The sequence below is a fragment of the Monodelphis domestica genome, chromosome 3, assembly GCF_027887165.1.
Source record: "Monodelphis domestica isolate mMonDom1 chromosome 3, mMonDom1.pri, whole genome shotgun sequence".
Lineage (NCBI taxonomy): Eukaryota > Metazoa > Chordata > Mammalia > Didelphimorphia > Didelphidae > Monodelphis > Monodelphis domestica.
In genome coordinates this window covers 19,617,996-19,638,404 of record NC_077229.1, presented here as the reverse complement: position 1 = coordinate 19,638,404, position 20,409 = coordinate 19,617,996, and the positions used below count along the sequence as shown (strand labels likewise).

Here is a 20,409-nt window from a genome sequence, read left to right as displayed (position 1 = left end):
GTTCACTGTGTGACCCTGAACAAGTCACTTAACCTCAATTGCCTAGACCATAAACTATTCTGCCTTGGAATTGATACTTAGTATTAATTCTAAGACAAAAGGTAAGAGTTTAAAAGAAAGCAGTACAGCAAAACTAATCCAAACATTAGCCAAGTCTGGCAAATTCACCAATGTCAGACTCATAGCCAAACTCTATAAAAATAGGGATCTATAAAATCTATAAAATAGGGATCAACACCTTGGTACCTCTGCATGAAAAGGAAAGAGGAACACTTCCCTATTTCTTCTCTGAGGCCAAACTTGCTTATTTTAATTTTTTTAATTTTAATTACATAGCATTTAATTTTATAATTTTATATATAATATAATATAATATAATATATAATATATAAATATATATAATATATAATATAATATAATTATAATATATAATTTTGTCATTATTTCCATTTCCATTTTTACAGTGTTTGTGGGGTTGGGGCAGGGTTGGCTCTACATTATTCATTTTGCATAAATCTCATTTTTCATATAGTTCTTCACCTTCTTTGTTCTATATGGCACAGTAGTATTACATTCATATATAACAGCTTATTTATCCATTTCCCAATCAATAGCTATATCTACTTTGCCTCAGTTCTTTGCTACCACAGAAATATTGCTATGACTATTTTGGTGTATCTGGGACTCCCTTTTTAGTCTTTAACTTCTTTAGGGTTCATACCTAAAAAGTGAGTCTCTGGATCAAAGTGTTGCATGGATATTTTAAGCAATTTTTTAGCATGATCCAACCAAAATGGTTGGACCATTAATCCACAAATAGTTACTGTACCTATCTTTAATGCTGGTTTCCCTTAAACACATGCATTTTATATATATCTATATATTTATTTATGTGTGTGTATGTGTGTATATATTTTGCATATATACATACACATATATGTATACACACATGTGTTTATATACAAGTTAGATCTTTGATTCACGGAAAGCCTCCATGTGACTAATCTTAGAATTGTGGATAGGTATATTTTTGTGTTCTTACTATGTGATCTTGGTCAAGTTATTTCCTCATTCAGGATCTTCACTTCCTCTGTAAAATAATAGAATTGACTTGATAATCTTATAAAGTCCTTTGCTGCAATAACATTCAATTGATCTTTGTTTCTTTAATGACTGACACTGAACAGCAGTACTCTGCTTGTGGTACATGTTTAAGAAATGCTTATAGAAACTGAGACCATGGGACAGATTTCATGTCAGTGAAGGTGCTAGAGAATCCCAACCAATAATTTAGGCACTTGGTGGGAAATTTCAATTAAAAATAGATTTTTTTAAACAGGTGTGATGTCCATATTGGGTTATAAATTAAAGAAGCAGTGTACTATTATGGAGGGGAGGGGAATTATGGATCCAGGATGCTGTCAGTTTTGCCAATCTGAAGGGCACAAAGTTTTAATTTGATTTTAACTTGATTTGCATTTCAATTATTTTTAGTGACGTGGAACATTTTTGTATAGTTTTTGATAACTTGGATTTTTTTCCTCTGAAAACTTGCCTGTTCATATCCTTTGACTGTCAATTGGGTAATGTCCCATAAATTCTTATAACCTTTTTTTTTTTTAATCTCGGAAAAAATGAGACCTTTTTCAGAGAAACTTAACAATAAAGATTTTCTCTCAGTAATCACTACTTCCCTGTTGATTTTTTTTTTAAACCCGTACCTCCGTCTTGGAATCAATACTGTGTATTGGTTCCAAGGCAGAAGAGTAGTAAGGACTAGGCAATGGGGGTTCAGTGACTTGCCCAGGTTCACACAGCTGGGAAGTGTCTGAGGCCAGAATTGAACCTAGGACCTCCCATTTCTAGGCCTGGATCTCAATCCACTGAGCTACCCAGCTGCCCCCTTCCCTATTGATTTTAACTGCATTGGTTTTGTTTGTCCACATTTTAAATTTCATATAATTAATCCCTTCTTGCTCTTCCTCCACCAAGTTCAGATACAGGTCCCTCTTCAGATCTGTGTTTTAAATTTGTTTTGCTTATCACCAAAACCTTGATGATCTTATCTTCCTCCTGTTCTCCTTCCCTCCCTCCTCTTTATCTCCTTTTCCTCTCTTGAAAGAATTCAGTTTTCCTACCAACTGGGTGGTATCTGTATTCTTTATTCCTTTGACAGTTTCAGATGAAAGTGAGGTTCAAGTACCTTCCATTCCTCCCACCCCTTCCCTTTCTCCTTGTTTGTACAGTCTTCTGCTTTCGTGCCTGATGATGTGATGAGATAATTTCTCCTATCCTTTTTTATCCTCTTTCTATCTTCCTTTCTTCTATCAAAACTATCTTCTATATCTTCCTATCTTCTATCAAAACATTACAAAATTGACACCAAGGTGCAATAGTAGGTAAGATTGTTGATCTGGGAGCCAGAAAACTCAAATCTTACCTTGAGAAACAAACACTTGTTAAATATCCCTGGGCAGGTCATTTTATTTGCCTTAGTCTCCTCATCTGTAAAATGGAGACCTCACATGTTTGCTTTGGCTATCAAATGAAATAACATGTAAAGTATTGTGCATATAGAAATATTAGTTATTGTCATATTTAATAATATGAATATAGCCACTTCAAGGCCTTCCATCTTATTCTCTCTAGAAACCCTAATGTTAATAAGAGTTTGGTTTTTTAACTCTTACTTTTTGTCTTCGTAGCAACTCTAAGACAAAAGGGCAAGAGATAGGCAATTGGGGTTAAGTAACTTGCCCAGAGTCACACAGCTAAGAAGCATCTGAGATCAGATTTGAACCAAGGTCCTCCAAACTCCAAGATTGATGATACTCTATCTACTATGCCACTTAGCTACCCCCAATATTAAGGTTTTAAGGGAAATGTATATCATCTAGGAAGCCAGGTAATTCAAAGGTTAGAGTAATGGGCCTGGAGTCAGGAAGATTTCATCTTCCTCAATTCAAATTTGGCCTCAGACACATTGTAGCTGTCACTCTGAGCCAGCCACTTAACCATATTTGCCTCAGTTTTCTCATTTGTCAAATGAACTGGAGAAGAAAATGGCAACCTGCTCCAGGTTCTTTGCCAAGAGAAACCCAAATTAGGTCATGGAACATTAGGCATGAGAAAACAACTGAACAACAAACAATATATATCATCTTCCTCTGTTAGAATTTAAAGCTTTTATCCTGTTTAGTCCTTTATGATTGTTTATTTGTTTTTACCTTTTTGTATTTATTTTCAACTCTTAGATTAGTATTTCAAAAAGCCTTTGTCTTTTAGTCTTTAAAAAATCCTTACATTCCCTTATAACTCTCCTCTCTTTCTGACTAAATTCCTTGAGAAAATCCTCTAGTAGAGGTACTTTCACTTCCTCTCTGTTCATTCTCTTCTAAATCCCAATTTAGGCTGTCTTCTGATTTTATCGAAACCATTCTCTCAAAAACTACCAATGGTCTCCTAATTGCCAAATCAATAGGATTTTTAATTTAGTCTTGCCACTTCTTGATCAGCCTCTTGTCCTCTATATTCCTTCCTCTCTAGGTTTTCATTACACTGACTTTTCCTTCTTATTCTACTTATTCAGTTACTCCATCTCAGTCTCCTTTGCTGACTCTTCCCCCAGGTTCACAACCCCTCGTTAGAGGTTGTTCCTCAGGGTCTGGCCTGTGGTCTTTTCTCTCTCGATGCTTCACCTGCTGATTTCATCAGTGCCCATAGGTTCATCTCAAATCTATTTATCCAGCCTGAACCTCTTTCCTGACCCCCAATCTTTCCTCACCAACTGCTTACTGAACACCTCAGACTAGCCAGTCTATAGACAGCATCTCTTCTTTACCCCCATCAGAGACCTATCCCATATAACAAATACTTTTTTGTTAAGAAAAAAAAAAGAGGAAGAGGGAAAAAATCCACAAAACTGACCAAAAACACTGAAAAAGTCTAAAGATAAATTCAGTATTCTATACCTAGGGACTTCCTACCTCCAGAAAGAAGTGGGATGGAAACTGGTAACTGAAAGAATCAATAATGGGTATTAAAGTGTTGACTGTTTGCTAAGCACTGCAATAAGTACTAAGCATATAAATAATCATAATTATTAGCAATCATACATCTCCTTAAGGTTTGCAAAGACCTTACAGATATTACCTCATTTTTTCCTTTCAACAACCTTGAAGCAGGTACTATTAACCCTATTTTGTAGATGAAGAAACTGAGGCAGACAGAGGTGGCTGATCCAGTCCCAGAGCTAATAGATGCCTGAGGCTAGATTTGAACTCAGGATCTTCTTGATCAAGAGTTCCCACTCTAATTGGAGGAAATAATACCTAAAAGAAAAGGAAACTGCAGGACCAGCTGGAAAAACCCAGGAGCCCAAATAGTGCAGTGGCCTATCAGGTTCCAGGATTCTAATTGGAGGTCAGATGACAGTTCCCAAGGAACACTAATGACAGGACTGAATCTCAGGCTTGAAGGACCTACTGAGTTAGTGTTAAGGGCTGTGGTAATTTCTGGTAATCCTTCGTCTCAAGGGAAGGCATAACATGGGTTACCCTCACCTTTCCAGAGCTGTCAGTAGCCTTCAGGGGTTCTGGGTGGTCCTGGCTGTGGGGAAGGAGAAGAGGGACAAGTCTGTCCAACAGTGATGGGAATGAAAAGGTGTGGTTTGGGGGAGTACAAGCCCAGTAACAGTGGGTCTTCTTTCTGCCTGTTTCTAGATAGTTTGGGGGTAGGGCAGGTCACAAGGGTAAGACAAGGGGGAAGTCAAATCCATAATGCCTTTATAAATACTCTGTGTGAGGCATTGTAGTAAACACTGGGAACAAACAAACAAACAAAAGCTCAAACAGAAACAAAAACAGTCTTGGCTCTCAAGCAGGGAAAGCTCCTCTGACACAGCAGGTTTCTAGGCATCAGGAAAAGGGTCTGGAATAGCCCATGCCCAAAGAAGGGAGTGAGGGGACAGTGAGATGAAATAACAGCAGATATTTGCCTATGGCTTTGCTAGAATATCAAGAAACTACATCTGTGCTGCCCTGGATTGCTGATCCAGGGCCTCTGTGAAAAGAGGAAATGCGATTTGGCTTGCACAGCCTCTCTAAGGCTGGATTTCCCTTTCAAACATTATTTGCTTTCCTATGTATTCACTAAGACTTTTTGAAATGACTTAGGATTGTGTCAGGATTTGAGGTGAGTCTTGCTAGCCATTTTCAAATTCTCGTCTAACATTTGTAAAAGTCAGAACCCTCTCCCTTCACCAGTTCTCCTATTCTCTGTGGTTTTTTGAAGATCACTGACAATAGTCCTGTTAGTTTTATGGTTTATTTTATGAATATATTTAGTTGGTCACCAGGAATTTAATTACTAAATCCCAAAAATGAATTACTAAAGCCAGCCTTTAGACTCACCATGTACACTCACCATGTTCAATCAGGAGATTCTTTATCAGCGTGTCTCTTTCAAACTCCCAAGTGTCCCTCTTCACTCCAAGTCTCTCTTCACTCCAGGTGACTTCCTTCAAGTGTGTCTTCACTCCAAGTGACTCTGTGTGTCTCTGTTTCCACTTTTACAGACCCTTTTCTCTTGTATCACTTCCTCTAAATTTTTACATCTATCAATCACAGCCTATGCTCCACTCCAGGACTGCCTACTCTTTCACACATGGGTCACAGACCTCCCACTCAGTGTATGAAGTAGGTGTTCATGCCTTTTTGTGGTTAAAATCCAAAATGGGTAGATCTCCATACTCAACTTTAAGTACTGTACTTACATTTTGAGGCATTAAAATCTAAAAATAGACAGGGGATTACAATTTAATCTTCACAATCAAGGAAGAGCTAAGTACCTTCATTGTTATAATCAGGGGGGAGCCAAATCCAATCTTCACAGTCCCCAAAGCCACATCTGCTGGTCCTTCAAGTTGATTGCACAAAAAATTAAGTGTCTACTGTGTGCTAGATGAATCGAAGTTCATCTGGTCCTGGTAACATATTCAGGGGAAGCTCAGTGATCTATTATGAGCTCCCTTCATATTTTCTTTTCTAAGTTGTTATTTCTCTAGCTTAAGTAATAGTTAAACATGATCCATGATACCTTAGGGTAGGAACATTTCTTCTTGCCTGTTATTTCTTCAGTAATCCTGCCACCCAAGCAGGAAATGTCTGAAGCTCTTTTCTCACAACAGTGTGTAGGATATGAAGGAGCCCCAGCCCTCCAGAGTATCTTGTGGAGAAGAGTTATGCCAGAAAGTTGAGTTTTGCAGGAGGCTGCAGTTAATAAAAAAGAATCTGTTCTGTAATGCATCTCCCTTCCCCCTCTCCCCACCTCTCCTCTTCTACCCCTCCTCATTCCCTTGAATTCTCTCCTCAAACCACTTCAGCTCTAGAGGAATGGGATACAAAATCAGAAAAGAGGGAGGGATTTCATCCAGTGTCCTGTCAGGTGCAGAACCCCCCCCCCCCCAAGTCATACCTGAGGAATGCTTACAAGCTTTGGCTCAAGTAACTCTAATGGCCAGAAACTTCTCCTGTTCCCCTAGCCAGACAGCTTCTGTTCTTTCATTTTTTTTTTTGAGCAGAAACCTGCCTCTCCATCACTTTCTACTAAGACTTAATTCTCCCTTCTAGAGCAACACAGTAGAACTTTCTAGTTTTTTTCACATTTCTAAAGTGTCTGATAGTTTTACAATCACCCATTCCCCAAAAATGGGTTGTATCATCTTTAGGAATGAGCCTTAGTTTTCATCTTGGATTCCTCAATGCCCAACACATAACAGCTACCTGTGTTTGTCAAATTGAGTTGAATTTTAAAATATTGATGGAATTTTGGTAGATAGCTCCTGTTTTATTATTACCATTTCATAAGTCAGAAAGCTGAGGCTTAGAGGTGGATTGAACTGACTTTTCAAGGCCACATATCATTTTGTTAAGTGTTGAGTGTCAGGATTTAAAGCTAGCTATAGGTATATGTTGTCATAACCCATAGGATTATTCTTTGACTCATTAATACCACCATTAGGTCGATATCCCAAAGAGATTTTTTTAATGGGTGAGGGGAACAGTTATTTGTATAAAAATATCTAACTGCTCTTTTTGTGGTGGCAAAGAATTGGAAGTCAAGTTAATGTGCATCAATTGTTGTGTGCATGCAATAATGTGCATGATTGTTATAGAATACTATTTTGCTGTAAGAAATGATGAGAAGAATGGGTTCAGAAAAACCTGGGAAGGCTTATACAAACTGATGCAGAGGGAAGGGTGCAGAACCAATAGAACAGTACACAATAACAGCAATATTGTAAGAATGATCAACTATGAATGACTTAGCTATTATCAGCATCAGAATTGTCCGAGACAATTCCAAAAGGCTCATTATTCACCTCCAAAGAGAGAACTGATGGAGTCTAAATATAGATTGAAACATACTATTTTTTACTTTCTCTTGTTTATGTCTGCGTGTGGGTGTGGGTGTTTTCTTTTGCAACTTGGCTAATATAGAAATGTTTTATGTGACTTCACATGTATAATTGGTATCATATTGCTTGCCTTCTCAAGGGGTCGGGGAGGAGTGAGGGAGAAAACTTGAAACTCAAAATTTTTTTAAATAAATGCTAAAATTTCTATATGTAATTGGGGAAATAGTAAACAAAATTTAAAAAATATATAAATATATTTAAAAGAGTTCATAGATCCCAGATGAAGAAGCCCTTGGCTAGAGGGAAAAAATATCACATATAGTGTCTATATCAAATAAGAATTGATTGATTGAAGAGGACTCTTAACACCTGGCAGTGTTAAGAAAGGCCCTCTGAAGAATCCAACACTTGAAATGAACACACTGAAGAGGAGGTAGGATTCAAAGAGGAAGAGTGTTCTAGAAAAGAGGACAATCTGTCCAAAGGCACCAAGGTGGGAGAGGTTTTATACAGAAAAAAGTTATGAGTCTCTCAAGAGAGAGCACTGGATTACTTTCATGAATGGATGAGGAATGGTTCAACAAGTAGGAGGAAGAGAATGTCAAAGCAGTGTCAAGAAGACTCGGAGAACAGAGTAAAAAGGAGGGAAGGTTGGTTAATAGAAAAATTGGAAAAGGCTGAGCAAAGAGAACTCTATCAATTCAAGCCTATCTTCTCAAGTTTATCTAATTTCCTTGTCTGTTGGACTTTTTTCTATAACATAGTAATATTCCGTTTGTTACATTTTATTGATATTTGTTCAGTCATTTATTTCCCAGTAGATTTTGTGGGGGTTTTTTGTTTCACAAAAGTGCTGCTGTGGATACTTTGGAAAATATGAGACCTTTCCCCCTGTTCTTAAGGTTACTGAGATTTATACATAGCAAGAGAGTCTCCCAAGATAATATCCAAAAGTTTCAATTGTTCAGTATCCTAGAAAAAAAGATAGGGTTTTTACATACCATAATCTTGAATCATTTAGGAAGACATATATCTGTTTCAGATGCTTTGAAAACATCTAGACTAAATGATTTAATTAATCTGAGCACTTACACCTATTGGCACATTTTATTTGAAATATATTTATTCCACCAGGTTCTTTGCTGAGGTTCCTGCCATGAATGAATGAAGAAATGAATGAACAAAAAAAGTATTGATTAATCAATGATTATTCCCAAGACACTTTGCTTAGTGCTAGGGATCCAAATAAAATAGCCCGTACTCTCAAGGAGTTCATGTTCTAATTGGGGGAAGACAATACCTATGGAAAGCTTCATCTCTAAGTCAGAGGGAAAGGTCCCATAGTCCTTAGGGAGCAACAGCAAAGGAGATGACATGCCTCTCCTAAAACATCGTTTTCACTGATAAAATCATAGTATGTGTGTTGAACTATTTGACAGGGCCAAGTCTTAGTATAAAAAAAACCTTCCATTCTAGGTCTTCAGTAGCGATGGCCACAGCCCCTGCAGGGCCAGGCTGCATCTCCCCAGAAATGGCTTCCCAAGATGGTGGTTGAAGGCATTGGGCTAGATACATGACTATTTCAAAGTCTCTTGAGTTCTTTGTCCTGAGCTGTCTGCATCAGAACCTAAGGGGGCTTGGTGGTGGTTAAGGTGATGATAATTTGACCTGCTTAGCCCTTACTACTTTCTGCATCTTCCTGACTGCTTCAGATAAGCTGCCTTGCCTTCCCTGTGGGTGGCAGTTAGTTGTCAATCAGTGGGGATGGCTTGTCCCTTCTCCCAGAGATTGCTTCCTTTGACAATGGGCTGTAGAGACTGGGGTAGAAGCAGAACTAAAAGGTACTTTCACTCCCAAGTTTCCTTCATCTACAATCTTGCTGGTGGCAGTGGTGAGGAAGGTAAGCCCTTCAGGACCAGGGTGGAAAGCAGGTCTAGTGGTTTTGGGGGGGCACTGCCACTCAAGGTTCTGGGGTTCAGGGTCCTGATTTGTTATTTTTCAGAGTCTAAGGAGAGATGGTGGTCAGAGTAGTGGTGGTCTACCCTGCCTAGAACCTTCTCTCTCCCTCAAAGGGTTGCTTCAGTTGCTTGTCTGCTCTGTAAGTGGCAGTTGGTTGGCAGTTGGTAGGAATGACCAGGACCTTCTCCACAGGAGTTGCTTTCCTGGATGATGGCTCTGAAGACTAGGACGCAAGCAAGTTTTTTTAATTCGAGAGGTATGGATGTTCCCAAAGATCTTGGGTTCAAGATCCTGAGCTCTCTTTACTGGAGTCTTCAGGGGCATAGTGATCAAGGTTGTAGTGGTGGGATTAATTTGCTTGGTACATGCTATCTCCTTCATCTTCCTCAAGGGGCCTGGCTCTGTTCAGCTGGGCTTGCTTACCTTCTGATGGGGGTGGCAGTTGACAGTTGGTGGGAATGGCTAGCCCTGTCTCCACAAGGATCATTTCCTTGGAAGATGGATGTGAGGGCTAGGCTGGATATGAGGTTGGTGATCTGTTTCCAGGACTTTCTTATCCACATGGTGATGGTTAAGGGAATGGACTCCTTCTACAGAATGACCTCTCAATGATGGCTGCAAGACTTGGGCTGGGGAGCAGGAAGCTCTAGTGCTCTCATCTTAAAGCCTCTGGTTTGATTCCTCTCGGTGTTTCCTGAGTATCCACTTGGGGCAAATCCTATGCTAGGTAGGCCAAGAGGGAGATGCAAAGATAATTAAGGATAGGCTCGGCAGGCAGGGAACATGCACGCACACACACACATACACACACACACACACGCACATATAAGAATATATATATATATATATTCTAGTTGGAGGGATGATGTAGATATGGTTCTCAGCCATAGGCAGAGAGAAGGGCTGAGAGTTAGGGGCCCTGGATTCTAGTTCTACCTCTGCCATAAATTGGCTCTGGGTCCTTGGGCAAGTCCCTCTCCCTTGACCTCATTTACCTCCTCTGTCAAATGAGAGAGTTAGGCCAGATGCTTCTATTGATGCATCAAAGGAAGCTAAAAAGGACCACTGTCCCTTTCCACTTTGGGCAACATCAGCCTGTGACTAAGGATGTTCAGCCAAATCGGGCTCAGAGCCAGACTCAGTGGTGAAATAAAATTGCCTCACCTATTTATAGCATTCCATTCATCAAGCATTTTTCCTATTTTTAAAAATCCTTACCTTCCATATTAGAGTCAATACTGTGTTGGTTCTAAGGCAGAAGAGTAGTAAGAGTGAGGCAAATGGGGTTATTCTTTGCTCAGGTAGACTTCCCTATCTCTAGGCCTGGCTCTTTATCTACTGAGCTACCTAGCTGTCCCCATTTTTCTTAAGAACATTTTATTTGATGCTTTTTGTTTGTTTGTTTGTTTGTTTTCACTTTTTATTTTAGCTCATAGTTCCCACTGCCATCCAGAAAACCTTCTTTTGTTAGGAGTCTTAGAATAAATGAAGTTTGCCATAATTAACATATCAGCAGTATGGGCAGTATTCTACACTCATAATCCACTCCTCCCCCTTTCAGTGAAGAGGTGCATTTTCTAAGCTTTTTTTCTAGGCCAACTTTTGTCACTATAATTCCTAGGGCCTTTATTATAAGTCCTTTATTATAAGTCCTTTCTTTTTGCAGTGTTGTGAAGTCATTACCCAGAATGTTTTTCTGGATCTGTTTATTCTGTATCAGTTCGTGTTCATCTTCCCAAGTTTCTCTCAATTCTTATTTGTAATTTCTTGTAGCATAATATTCCATCATATTCATGTTATTTCCACTTCTTTAGTTATCTTCCAATCAGAGCTAGTCTGTTGAAACTTATTAAATGCCAACTTTGTGCCAGGCACTGTGTTAAGCATAAGCATACAGCCCTGCCCTCGAGGAGTTTCTAGTTTAATGGGGGAGAAGTTGAAAAGTGGGAGTAGAAGGGAAAAGGGAGGGGACCCAGAGGCCTAGATGAAGTCCTATAGCCAGGGAGGGGGAGGAGTGATGAAATGGTTACTCTGGGAACCCTCTTAATACAGAGAATGTGAGAAATGCTAAAACAGGTGTTGGAGGCCTTTGAGTCCATCCTCCTCAAAAAAGGAGGGAACTGAAATTCTGAGGGATAGGGATTTGCCTGAAGTGTCACATACAAACGACAGGGAACACCATTTGAACCCAGATTCCTAGAATCTTTCTGTTGTACTGCTCTGCCTCATCAGGCATCTACTTGGTTTCCAATTCTTCCACTACCACAAAAGCACTGTTACAAATGTTTTGTACAGATGAGATCTTTATTTTTGTCTGACCTCCTCAGGTACTAGGATCTTAGGTCAAAATTATTCAATGAAAGACAAAAGTGGTTGGGGATGGGAACTGCATATCACCTGGGCTTTCTCTTTAAAATTCACAATTTCTCTGAACAAGAGCTTCTGGTTCCTCTCTCTTTCCTTCACTTCCCTCCTTCAATCCCTCCTTCCCACATGCTACAGAAATGTTCCCAGCATGGTTTTCATTTCTATATTGAAACATGAGTCTTTAAAGAATACCCAGTAGTCAGCATCTATTGCCCAGGTTTTAACCTGCTTTGTCATTATCTCCTGTCAAATATTTGTATGTGTGTGTGTATGTGAGTATGAGTATTCATAGACATATATAATATATGTATATATGTGTACTTTTCCCTCCCTTAGAGAAATACTAGCCCTTTGGAGAACTTCTGGGAAAATCCTACCTAGAACAGCCCTGGATATTTCCTTCTGCTCCATGGTGAGAAAAATCCCTCTGTACGGCACTGATGGAGTTAAGGCTTGACTTAGGCATTGAAGTGTGCACGAGTGCATGCTGGTAATCAGGCCGCCGGGTGGATGCTGCGAGTTGCGTGGAGCACTGTGCCTGCCTCTGCATGTGGCAAGGATTAGAAATGTGCACTGTGGAAGTGTCAGTGTGCCGATGCAGCAGCCTCCCAGAGCCGGCTGCTGACTAGGACCTAAGACCAAGAGTAATGTAGAGCTAAACCCCAGCAGCGAGCCATCGGCTGTGGGGATGAAGGGCAGGGGCTGCTGGGAGACAGGATCCGTTCGCTCCTTCTGCAACTCCAGCTGCCTGAATACATTTAAGAAGGGTTAGTGGCCTTGCCTAGTTTTCTTAGAGGCCTGTGCTCATCTCTAAGCTCACATTATTTTGCTTCCTTTTTGTCCTTGCATGATCACTTGGGCCTCTGGCAGCTGACGGCAATGTGAGGACAGTATGGGTTTCCAGATTGCTGATGTACTATGACCATCCCAGCATGTACTTAAAAAAAACTGTCTTGAAATAGAATGATACAATGTATTTTTGAGAGTGGGCTGCAGCTAGAAGGGTGTTTGCATTTCATCTAACTCAAAGAAAGAAATCAAAATGGTAGGAAAAGATGAGGGGGGAAATTTCCTACTAACCCATTCTTAATCTCTGCATGCTAGCACAGCATGTTCCCAGTACTGCAAACTGATGGTTTCTTACTGACAAGGGACAGCATCTTCTCTGATTCTTGCTGGCTTTTGTAGAGTGTCAAGTCAGGTCAGTAGCATCACCGGAAATAACCCCTGGATTTTTGTGTCAGTGTCATCATAGGTTGGAATGCAGGATATTTTAATTTGTGTGTGTATGTGTGACACGCTTTTAATGTTGAGAGAAAATAGCTACTATTTATGAAAGTCTTGTTTATTCTCCGCTTTGTACCATGTTTTTGTTAACAATGGTATAAAAGAAAAAATACAGACCTAGGAATTGAGAGACTAGGATTTGAGCCTGGGCAGGCCACCAACTCTCCATGGAATTGTGGTGAGGTGACTCTGTTTCCTTACAAAGAAAATAGGGCCCTGGGGTTGGGGGTAGAGGATAGGGGGATCAGAAGATCCAATCTGGAAGGAACCTTAAAGATTGTTCAAGCATTTCCCCCATCCCATATATGAAGAACCAAAGACCCAGGGAAGAATCTGCATCTACCAATGGAGAATTCATTGTGGTTCTGGAGGCAGAGGCCCTGGATTCAATACCCAACTCACTCTACCCTAACTCGATATGGGACCTTGGGCAAGTTCTTTCAGTTTACTACTCTGTAAAGTGAGAGATCAGATGTGATACTTTTAATTAAGCCCCCTTTCAGCTCTTCACTTTGTGATCCCCTTAGATTAAATGACTAACCCAATATCACATAGGAAGAAAGCGTTGAACCCAGGGCCTCTGACTCTAGAGCTCCTTCTCTTCCCAATAAAGACCTCTAAGAGAGGCTGTGGATAGAGAGCTGGACTTGGAATTAGGAAGGCTCAAGTTTAAATTCCGCCTCAGATTCTTTTCTTAGCTCTGTGATCCTTAATCAAAATCATTCAATGTTGGTAGGCCTCAGTTTCCTCATCTGCAAAATAGTGATCATAATAGCACCCACATCCCAGGATTATTGTGAGGATCAAATGAACTAACATATGAAGAGTGTTTTGTGAGCCTTAAAGCACCATATAAATGCCTGATGTCATCATCATCATTATGACAATGCCTCTGGTAGCTCTGGCTTTCCTTAGTCTGTCTTTTTCCAGTTCTAATATTCCAGGTCTCTTTCTACTCTTATGACCTAGCTCTTCTAACTTTATTAAGCACTGGTTTTTCTCAAATCAAAATTGTTCCTCTTTGGGGTATTTTTAACCCTTACCTTCCATCTTAGAATTGGTATTAAATATCAGAACTAGACAGTTGGGGTTAAGTGATTTGCCTTGGGTCACACAACTAGGAAGTATCTGAGGCGAGATTTGGATTAAAGACCTCCCAACTCTAGGCCTGGCTCTATCCAATGAGCCACCTAGCTGCTGTGGTGACACATTTTAACAAAATCTTTGGGAGTTCATAACATGAAGATTTCATCTCATAATCCTATGCTATGTTGAGCCAGTAAATCTCACTTAACATCCCCCAGTAGAATTGAAAGGCCTGTTCTTTAATAACGAATGAGACTCATCCTAGCTAGGCCTCTTCTTTGATTTTGTCCTAGATTCTCATGGGCAGACTCCTTTCTCTGTGCCTCAGGAGTCCAGCATTGGATCTGTGATCTCATTAATATGACTTCTCCTTCCAGATGTGAAGTTTGCAACTCATCCATGCCTTCTCCTGTGTGATTCTTATCCCTGTTTCATCTGAAGTCCTTCCTAGAGGAAATTCACCATGCGTTTCTTGCATTTCCTGGGTTTCGTCACTACACTTGAGGTGCCCAGGTATTAGTTCCAGCTCTGTTAGCATGTGTGTGACCCATCCTTTTGATCACACATTTCCTCAGTGATTCCCCTTATCTCATTTTTTTGCTTTTAGACTATCCCTGACAATAAAATGCAACCTTCCTTGGGTTTATTCTGTTTCTCCTTTGCCCTTTATATTTCCCTTAAACTTGGTTCTTCAGAGACTGTGATCTTTCAAGATTTGTAGTGATATGGCATCACTGAGCAAAAATTGGTTGTAAAAAGAGTTTTCATACTGGGGGGGGGGGGGCAGGTTCACCTGATGAAAAGCACTGAACAGCTTCCAAAATCCAATTCAGTTCTCAGTCTTCTTCCAACTTAATTCTAGGTCCAACTTACTTTCTCTCTGTAGTGCCTACCTAGATATCCATAATCATGTATGTACTTGGCAGACTAGCCACCTAATTGCATGTCATGGACTTTTATGGAGAGTCAGTATCTTTCGTCCATGAAATTTTTCTTGAAGAGATTGCTAGGTTTGAAAGAATCATGCATCTCATTGAAGAAGTTGGGTTTGGATGCAATTGACTGTCCACATGCCTGGCACTTAATGGCTTGTTGACTAACTGGCACACTATCTCCTGCAAATGGGCACATTTGGAGAATCTGTTGGTAATTCCCTTCTATGTTGTATCCCCCAGCAGAAAGTTAGCTTCTTGAGGGCAGGAAGCATCTCACTTTTGTTATTTGGTAGATAGGTAGGTATAATGATTAGAGGGCTGGTCTCAGAAAAACTAGGGATCAGATTCTATCTCAGCTGCTAATTAGCTTTGTGGGCTTCAGATTCCTCTTTGTAAAGTGGAGATAATTAGAACACCTATTTCCTAGGATTATTGTAAAACTCAAACAAGAGAATGGATGTAAAAGAACTCTGAGAACTTGAAGACCACAAAACATCAGTATTGATTATTTTCCTTCCTTCTCATCTTTGTAGTTGATAGCATTCAAGTAGAAATAACTCTAAGACAAGTTGGTGTATTGCCCTATTGTTCTTCTATGTCAAACTCTTGCACAGGTGTATACCATGATGGATTTTCTTGTCACTGAATCTCAGTTTCAGGTTACCTACCATCTCATTGTTTATTGGCTCACTGAGAGTGTTGAGAAATTGTAGCTCCCAGGAAGAGCTGACATGGAAACAGGGATGGACCTCAAGCTCTCCTTACTACCTGTGGTTTTGGCTTCTTCTGCCACAGCTCTATATTTGGAGAGAATTTCATACCATGCAATAAGGAGGTGATGAGTATTCATTACAGTGATACAGATTTACAATGTTGTTCTGAATTTTTGTAGCTCAGTTATTATGTCCAGGTAATTATTTGCTGCTAACATTATCTCCTCATCTTTTTCAGTGAGTTCTTACTTGTCTTGGGACAAGTGGTCATCTTGCTATTATTTCTCTTATATTCAATGTCCTCCTGGATTGTTACCCCAATACGAATTACAAGGCCAGTAGCATAAAGGACAGAAGGGATGATGCTACTAAAGGATTTGATATCCTCTGCTAGGTCTCTACATTTGAAAAGCCACCATTCCATGCAGTTTGGGGATGAGGATTGGGTCTAGCAATATCTATTAAAAGTGTTTTATCTGGGGGCATAAAGGTGGCTCAGTGAGCCAGGCCTGACGATAGGATTCAAATATGGCCTTGGACATTTCCTAGCTGTTAACCCCAATTTCCTAGCTCTTACTGCTCTTCTCTCTTGAAACTGATACTTAGTATTTATTCATAGCTAGAAAGTAGGGAAGGGTTTGGCAGTTTTTAAGTGTTTTGACTGGACAGTTGTGTGGCCCCAATTCTAGCACAATCTTGGTTAAGGTCTCCAGCATTATTTTTGAGATTTGTATTTGTGGTATGTCAGTTGAGCTTGTGCTGGATAACTCTAGTCACCTGGTAACATATTTCTAGATATTCAGCAAGTACTAAATTTTTACCATCTAAAGTTATATGTAGCATGGCTCCTGCCCTCCCATGCATAATCTACTTTGGTTATTCAATCCAGGTTCCTTAAGGACAACTCTTCTGTCACTCTTGGTGGTAATGATCCGGCCCTGAGTCACCTTCATAAACCCTTTTACTTCCACAAACAGATGCTTATGACCCAGTCACTTTTCACTGCTTGTTTGTTGCCATTATTGACTAATTTCCATTTTATGTCACCAAAGAGAGTGCCTTTTGATTTTCATTCTTGGATCTTGGCCATTTCTGGAGGTGAGCCACTTTTATTATTTTTAAAAAAACCCAGTGGCATATGTCTGTGCATCCACAGCTGGTCTTCTCCAGTCAGGTTCATGCCTTCTCTCATATAGCCCACCCCACCCCCTTGGTGTACCAATGGGCCTAGAAAAGAATTGGACACATCTTGCCTTCCTTGGTCACTTCCAGACTCTCCCATTGCCTCTTTCAGATTTTGTGGCCTACTCCTCCTGTGATCCTCCTCAGCCACACATGGGGACAATCACACACTAGATCTTGCCTTCACCTACAAACATTCCACTTGCCTAATTAAAAGCTCAGATGTTTCCTCTTCTTACCATAGCTTTCTATCCTATCATCCCTCCTACACATGTTCTTATCCCTTTTTGAGACCACCACCATTTCACTTTCCTCCCTGTCCAAAATTAACTCACTCGTCTGCTGTTTCAACTCCACACTGCTCGAGTCCCTTTCCCCATTATCCTGACACCACTCTCTTGCCCCCAAATCTCAGTCCTAGATTGCCCGCACATTTACCTCCACTATCTACTGACCAGGGACTGAAGAGTGTTTAGGAACACAACTGTGTTCACTGGCCACATTACAAATCCACCCAAATCTCTGCTGGGTCATAGTTTTCTTCAAGATAGCTCTTTAACAATTCCTTTATTATTCCTTCTCTCAGCCATCATGTAGGCTGTTTCCTCAGGAAGCCCCCACACTCCCTACCTATCCCCTGTGAGAGCTCCCCTCCTAGGCTCTCCATCTCTGAATCTCTTGACATCATCCTCCCACTGTACCTCCTCTCCCTGAGTCTCTTCATGTGGTAGCCTTCTCCTTGCCCACTGCCTGCTCTCGTGCCTATGTATTTGATACTGTTCCCTCCAGTCTTCCCTGGCAGAATGCATGCACTCTTGGTTATCACCTCCCCCAATCTTAAGCCTCTTCCTTCTGCCTTAACACACCCAAGTCTCCTCTGTCCTTGCCCTTCACCAGACTGAGCCATCTCCTCAAACTAATAGTGCACATCTTTGCCCCCTGAAAAAAAATGGCCTGTATTCATTCACTCCTCAACGCCTTGCCTCTCTAAGGAAGCTGATGGAAATATTAGTCACCAATGATTCAGGCCTTTTTTCATTGCCTATCTTCCTAGGCTCTCTTCTGCATTTGATACTGCTGACCCAATTTTTCTCCACAATACACTTCTTTTTCTGTTTCATCCTTTCTTTGCTGCTTCCCATTTTCAGAAGCAGTTCCTTGGCTTAGGGGATAAATCATAAGCCTTGGGGGTAGGAAGACCTGAGTTCAAATAACACCTCAGACATCGCCTATTTGTGTAACCCATGGCAAATCACTTTACCTTTGTCTGCCTCAGTTTCCTTGATTATAAAAAGAGGAAAAATGATAGCATCTACCTTCCAAGGTTAATGAGAGGATAAAATTAGCTGACATTTGTAAAGTGTTTATAAGATATATAGTATGTGTCTAACGTGTCTAATAAATGCTGGTTTCCTTCTTTTGGTTCATCATCCTCCCCTGCCCCCAACTTGGATGTTTCTCCAAGGCTATGTCCTGCCTGGGTCCTCTTCTCTTTTCTACTTTCTCTCCGTAACCTCATCAGCTCCCATGAGTTTAATTGTCATTTCTGTGCAGATGACTCAACAGATCTAGGTAGTCAACCCGTATCTTCCTGGGTTAGTCCTGTATTGCCAGTTTCCTATCAGATACTGCAAACTGGGTGCCCCAAAGACATCTCAAACTTAATACATCTAAAATTAAGCTCATCTTCCTTTCATACCTTTTTCTAAACTTCCCTACTTCTGTGAAAGGCACTAACTACCATCCTTCTTTTGTCTTTAGCCTAGATTTCTCACTGACCCTAACACCATTGCCAGATCTTGCCATTTCTACCTCTGACCTCTGTCCTCACCCTGCTACCACTTTAATTCAGGCCTTAATTACCTCTTGAATGGATTATTTCAATAGCCTTATCATTGGTCTGCCTGCTTCCAATCTCTCACTACTGAACTCCATTCTATATACTCCTGCCAGACTGTTTTTCTCAGGTGTAGATATGCCTATGCTACTTCCCTACTCAATCAATTCCAGTGACTTCTAGTTCTAAGATAGAAATTCCTATGTTTAACTTTTAAATCCTGTACCACTGGCTACAACCTCCCATTCCAACCACAATGGGCATTCCTTTCCCTCACCCTCTTCGCAGTATAGTTTTCTCTCTGTTCCTGACTTGTAAAACTACATTTTCCATCTTTGTACTTTTGTACCATTTCTCACATTCCTGGAATGCGTCCTCTACTTACTTCTTACACAGAATCTCTTCCTTTTTAAGGCTCAGCTCATATACTCTGTTCAGCAAGAAGTCTTTCTTAATCCCCCCAAATACTAGTGCCCTCCCTCCTATAGTACTTTGTACTTAGCTACTTTGCCTGTATTTTTATATATCTAAATATATTTTATTTTTATATACCATACCATTATATATAAAATACATCTATAAATTGTCATTTATATATTTAATTCATACATAAAATATAAATATATTTAAGTAAATATGCATTTGGGTTATTAAAGCTAAAAAATGCACTAAGATGTCTTGAGACACCCAATATGATGTGTATTAAATATGTATTGGCTTTATACTGTATATATTTTTATATGTACTTATTATTCCCCTTTCCTTCCATTAGTATGTAAATTTGTTAAAAGTAGAGATTATTTCATTCTGTCCCCAGAGCCTAGCATTGTGCCTGGCACATTTAGCAGATATATAATTAGATTGGTTGTTCAGCAATGTCTGTTTATTCCAAAACTAATTTTATAAGGTTTTTTTTTAATCTGTGTATCATGTCTAAGAATGTTTATTATACAGGTTTTTTGAGACTACCTTCCAAATCTGTTGTTACAGGTCTGAAAGTTTTACAGTAAGATTGTTATGTTAAGCAGCTAGGTGGCTAGAGAGTCAGGCTCAAAGACAGGAGGTCTTGGTTTCAAATATGCCTTTAAGTCCTTCCTAGCTGTGTGACCCTAGGCAAGTCACTTAACCTTGATTGTCTAGCCTTGGGAGGAGGAAGAGAAGCCTCTTCTGCCTTGGGAATGATACTTAGTAAGTATACTAAGATATCTTGGAGGGGCCACTCCATCTTTCTTTGTGGAGACTCTCATCTCTTTGGAAGTATATGTATAATACTTTCTGGGCAAGATCAGGCTTTTATCTGATTGGAAAATAGTAAAATGCTTTTATAATGTTTGTGTTCCAGTGAGGCATTTACACCAGTAATTATGGATCTTATCTTACTCTCTTGCTTTCCATTTTTTATGGCTAAGCTAGAGTTTATGATTCCTTTGATGGAACTGTTATATTTTTGTTGTCATTATATTAAAAGTAGCTATGTTTTATTTCCACATTTGATCAAATGTGAATTTCCATTTGTCCTCTACTTACTTCTTACACAGAATCTCTTCCTTTTTAAGGCTCAGCTCATATACTCTGTTCAGCAAGAAGTCTTTCTTAATCCCCCCAAATACTAGTGCCCTCCCTCCT

The 20,409-nt window shown here is 39.9% G+C and overlaps 1 protein-coding gene across 7 annotated transcripts in view; it reads left to right on the top strand.

The window, feature by feature from the left end:
• Positions 1 to 20,409, top strand: part of OSBP2 (oxysterol binding protein 2) — a 384,108-nt gene that overhangs the window by 256,790 nt on the left and 106,909 nt on the right. The window contains exon 1 of one of the 7 annotated variants that reach the window (XM_056821480.1): positions 9,188 to 9,317. The exons of 4 other annotated variants lie outside the window; for them this stretch is intronic. In XM_056821480.1, the coding sequence (XP_056677458.1) occupies positions 9,221 to 9,317 (97 nt within the window). In that variant the 5' untranslated portion in view covers positions 9,188 to 9,220. Of the gene's footprint in view, positions 1 to 9,187; positions 9,318 to 9,475; positions 9,633 to 10,081; positions 10,104 to 20,409 lie in introns of those variants that run through there. 2 more of the 7 variants (XM_056821481.1, XM_056821482.1) reach the window with 2 other exon arrangements.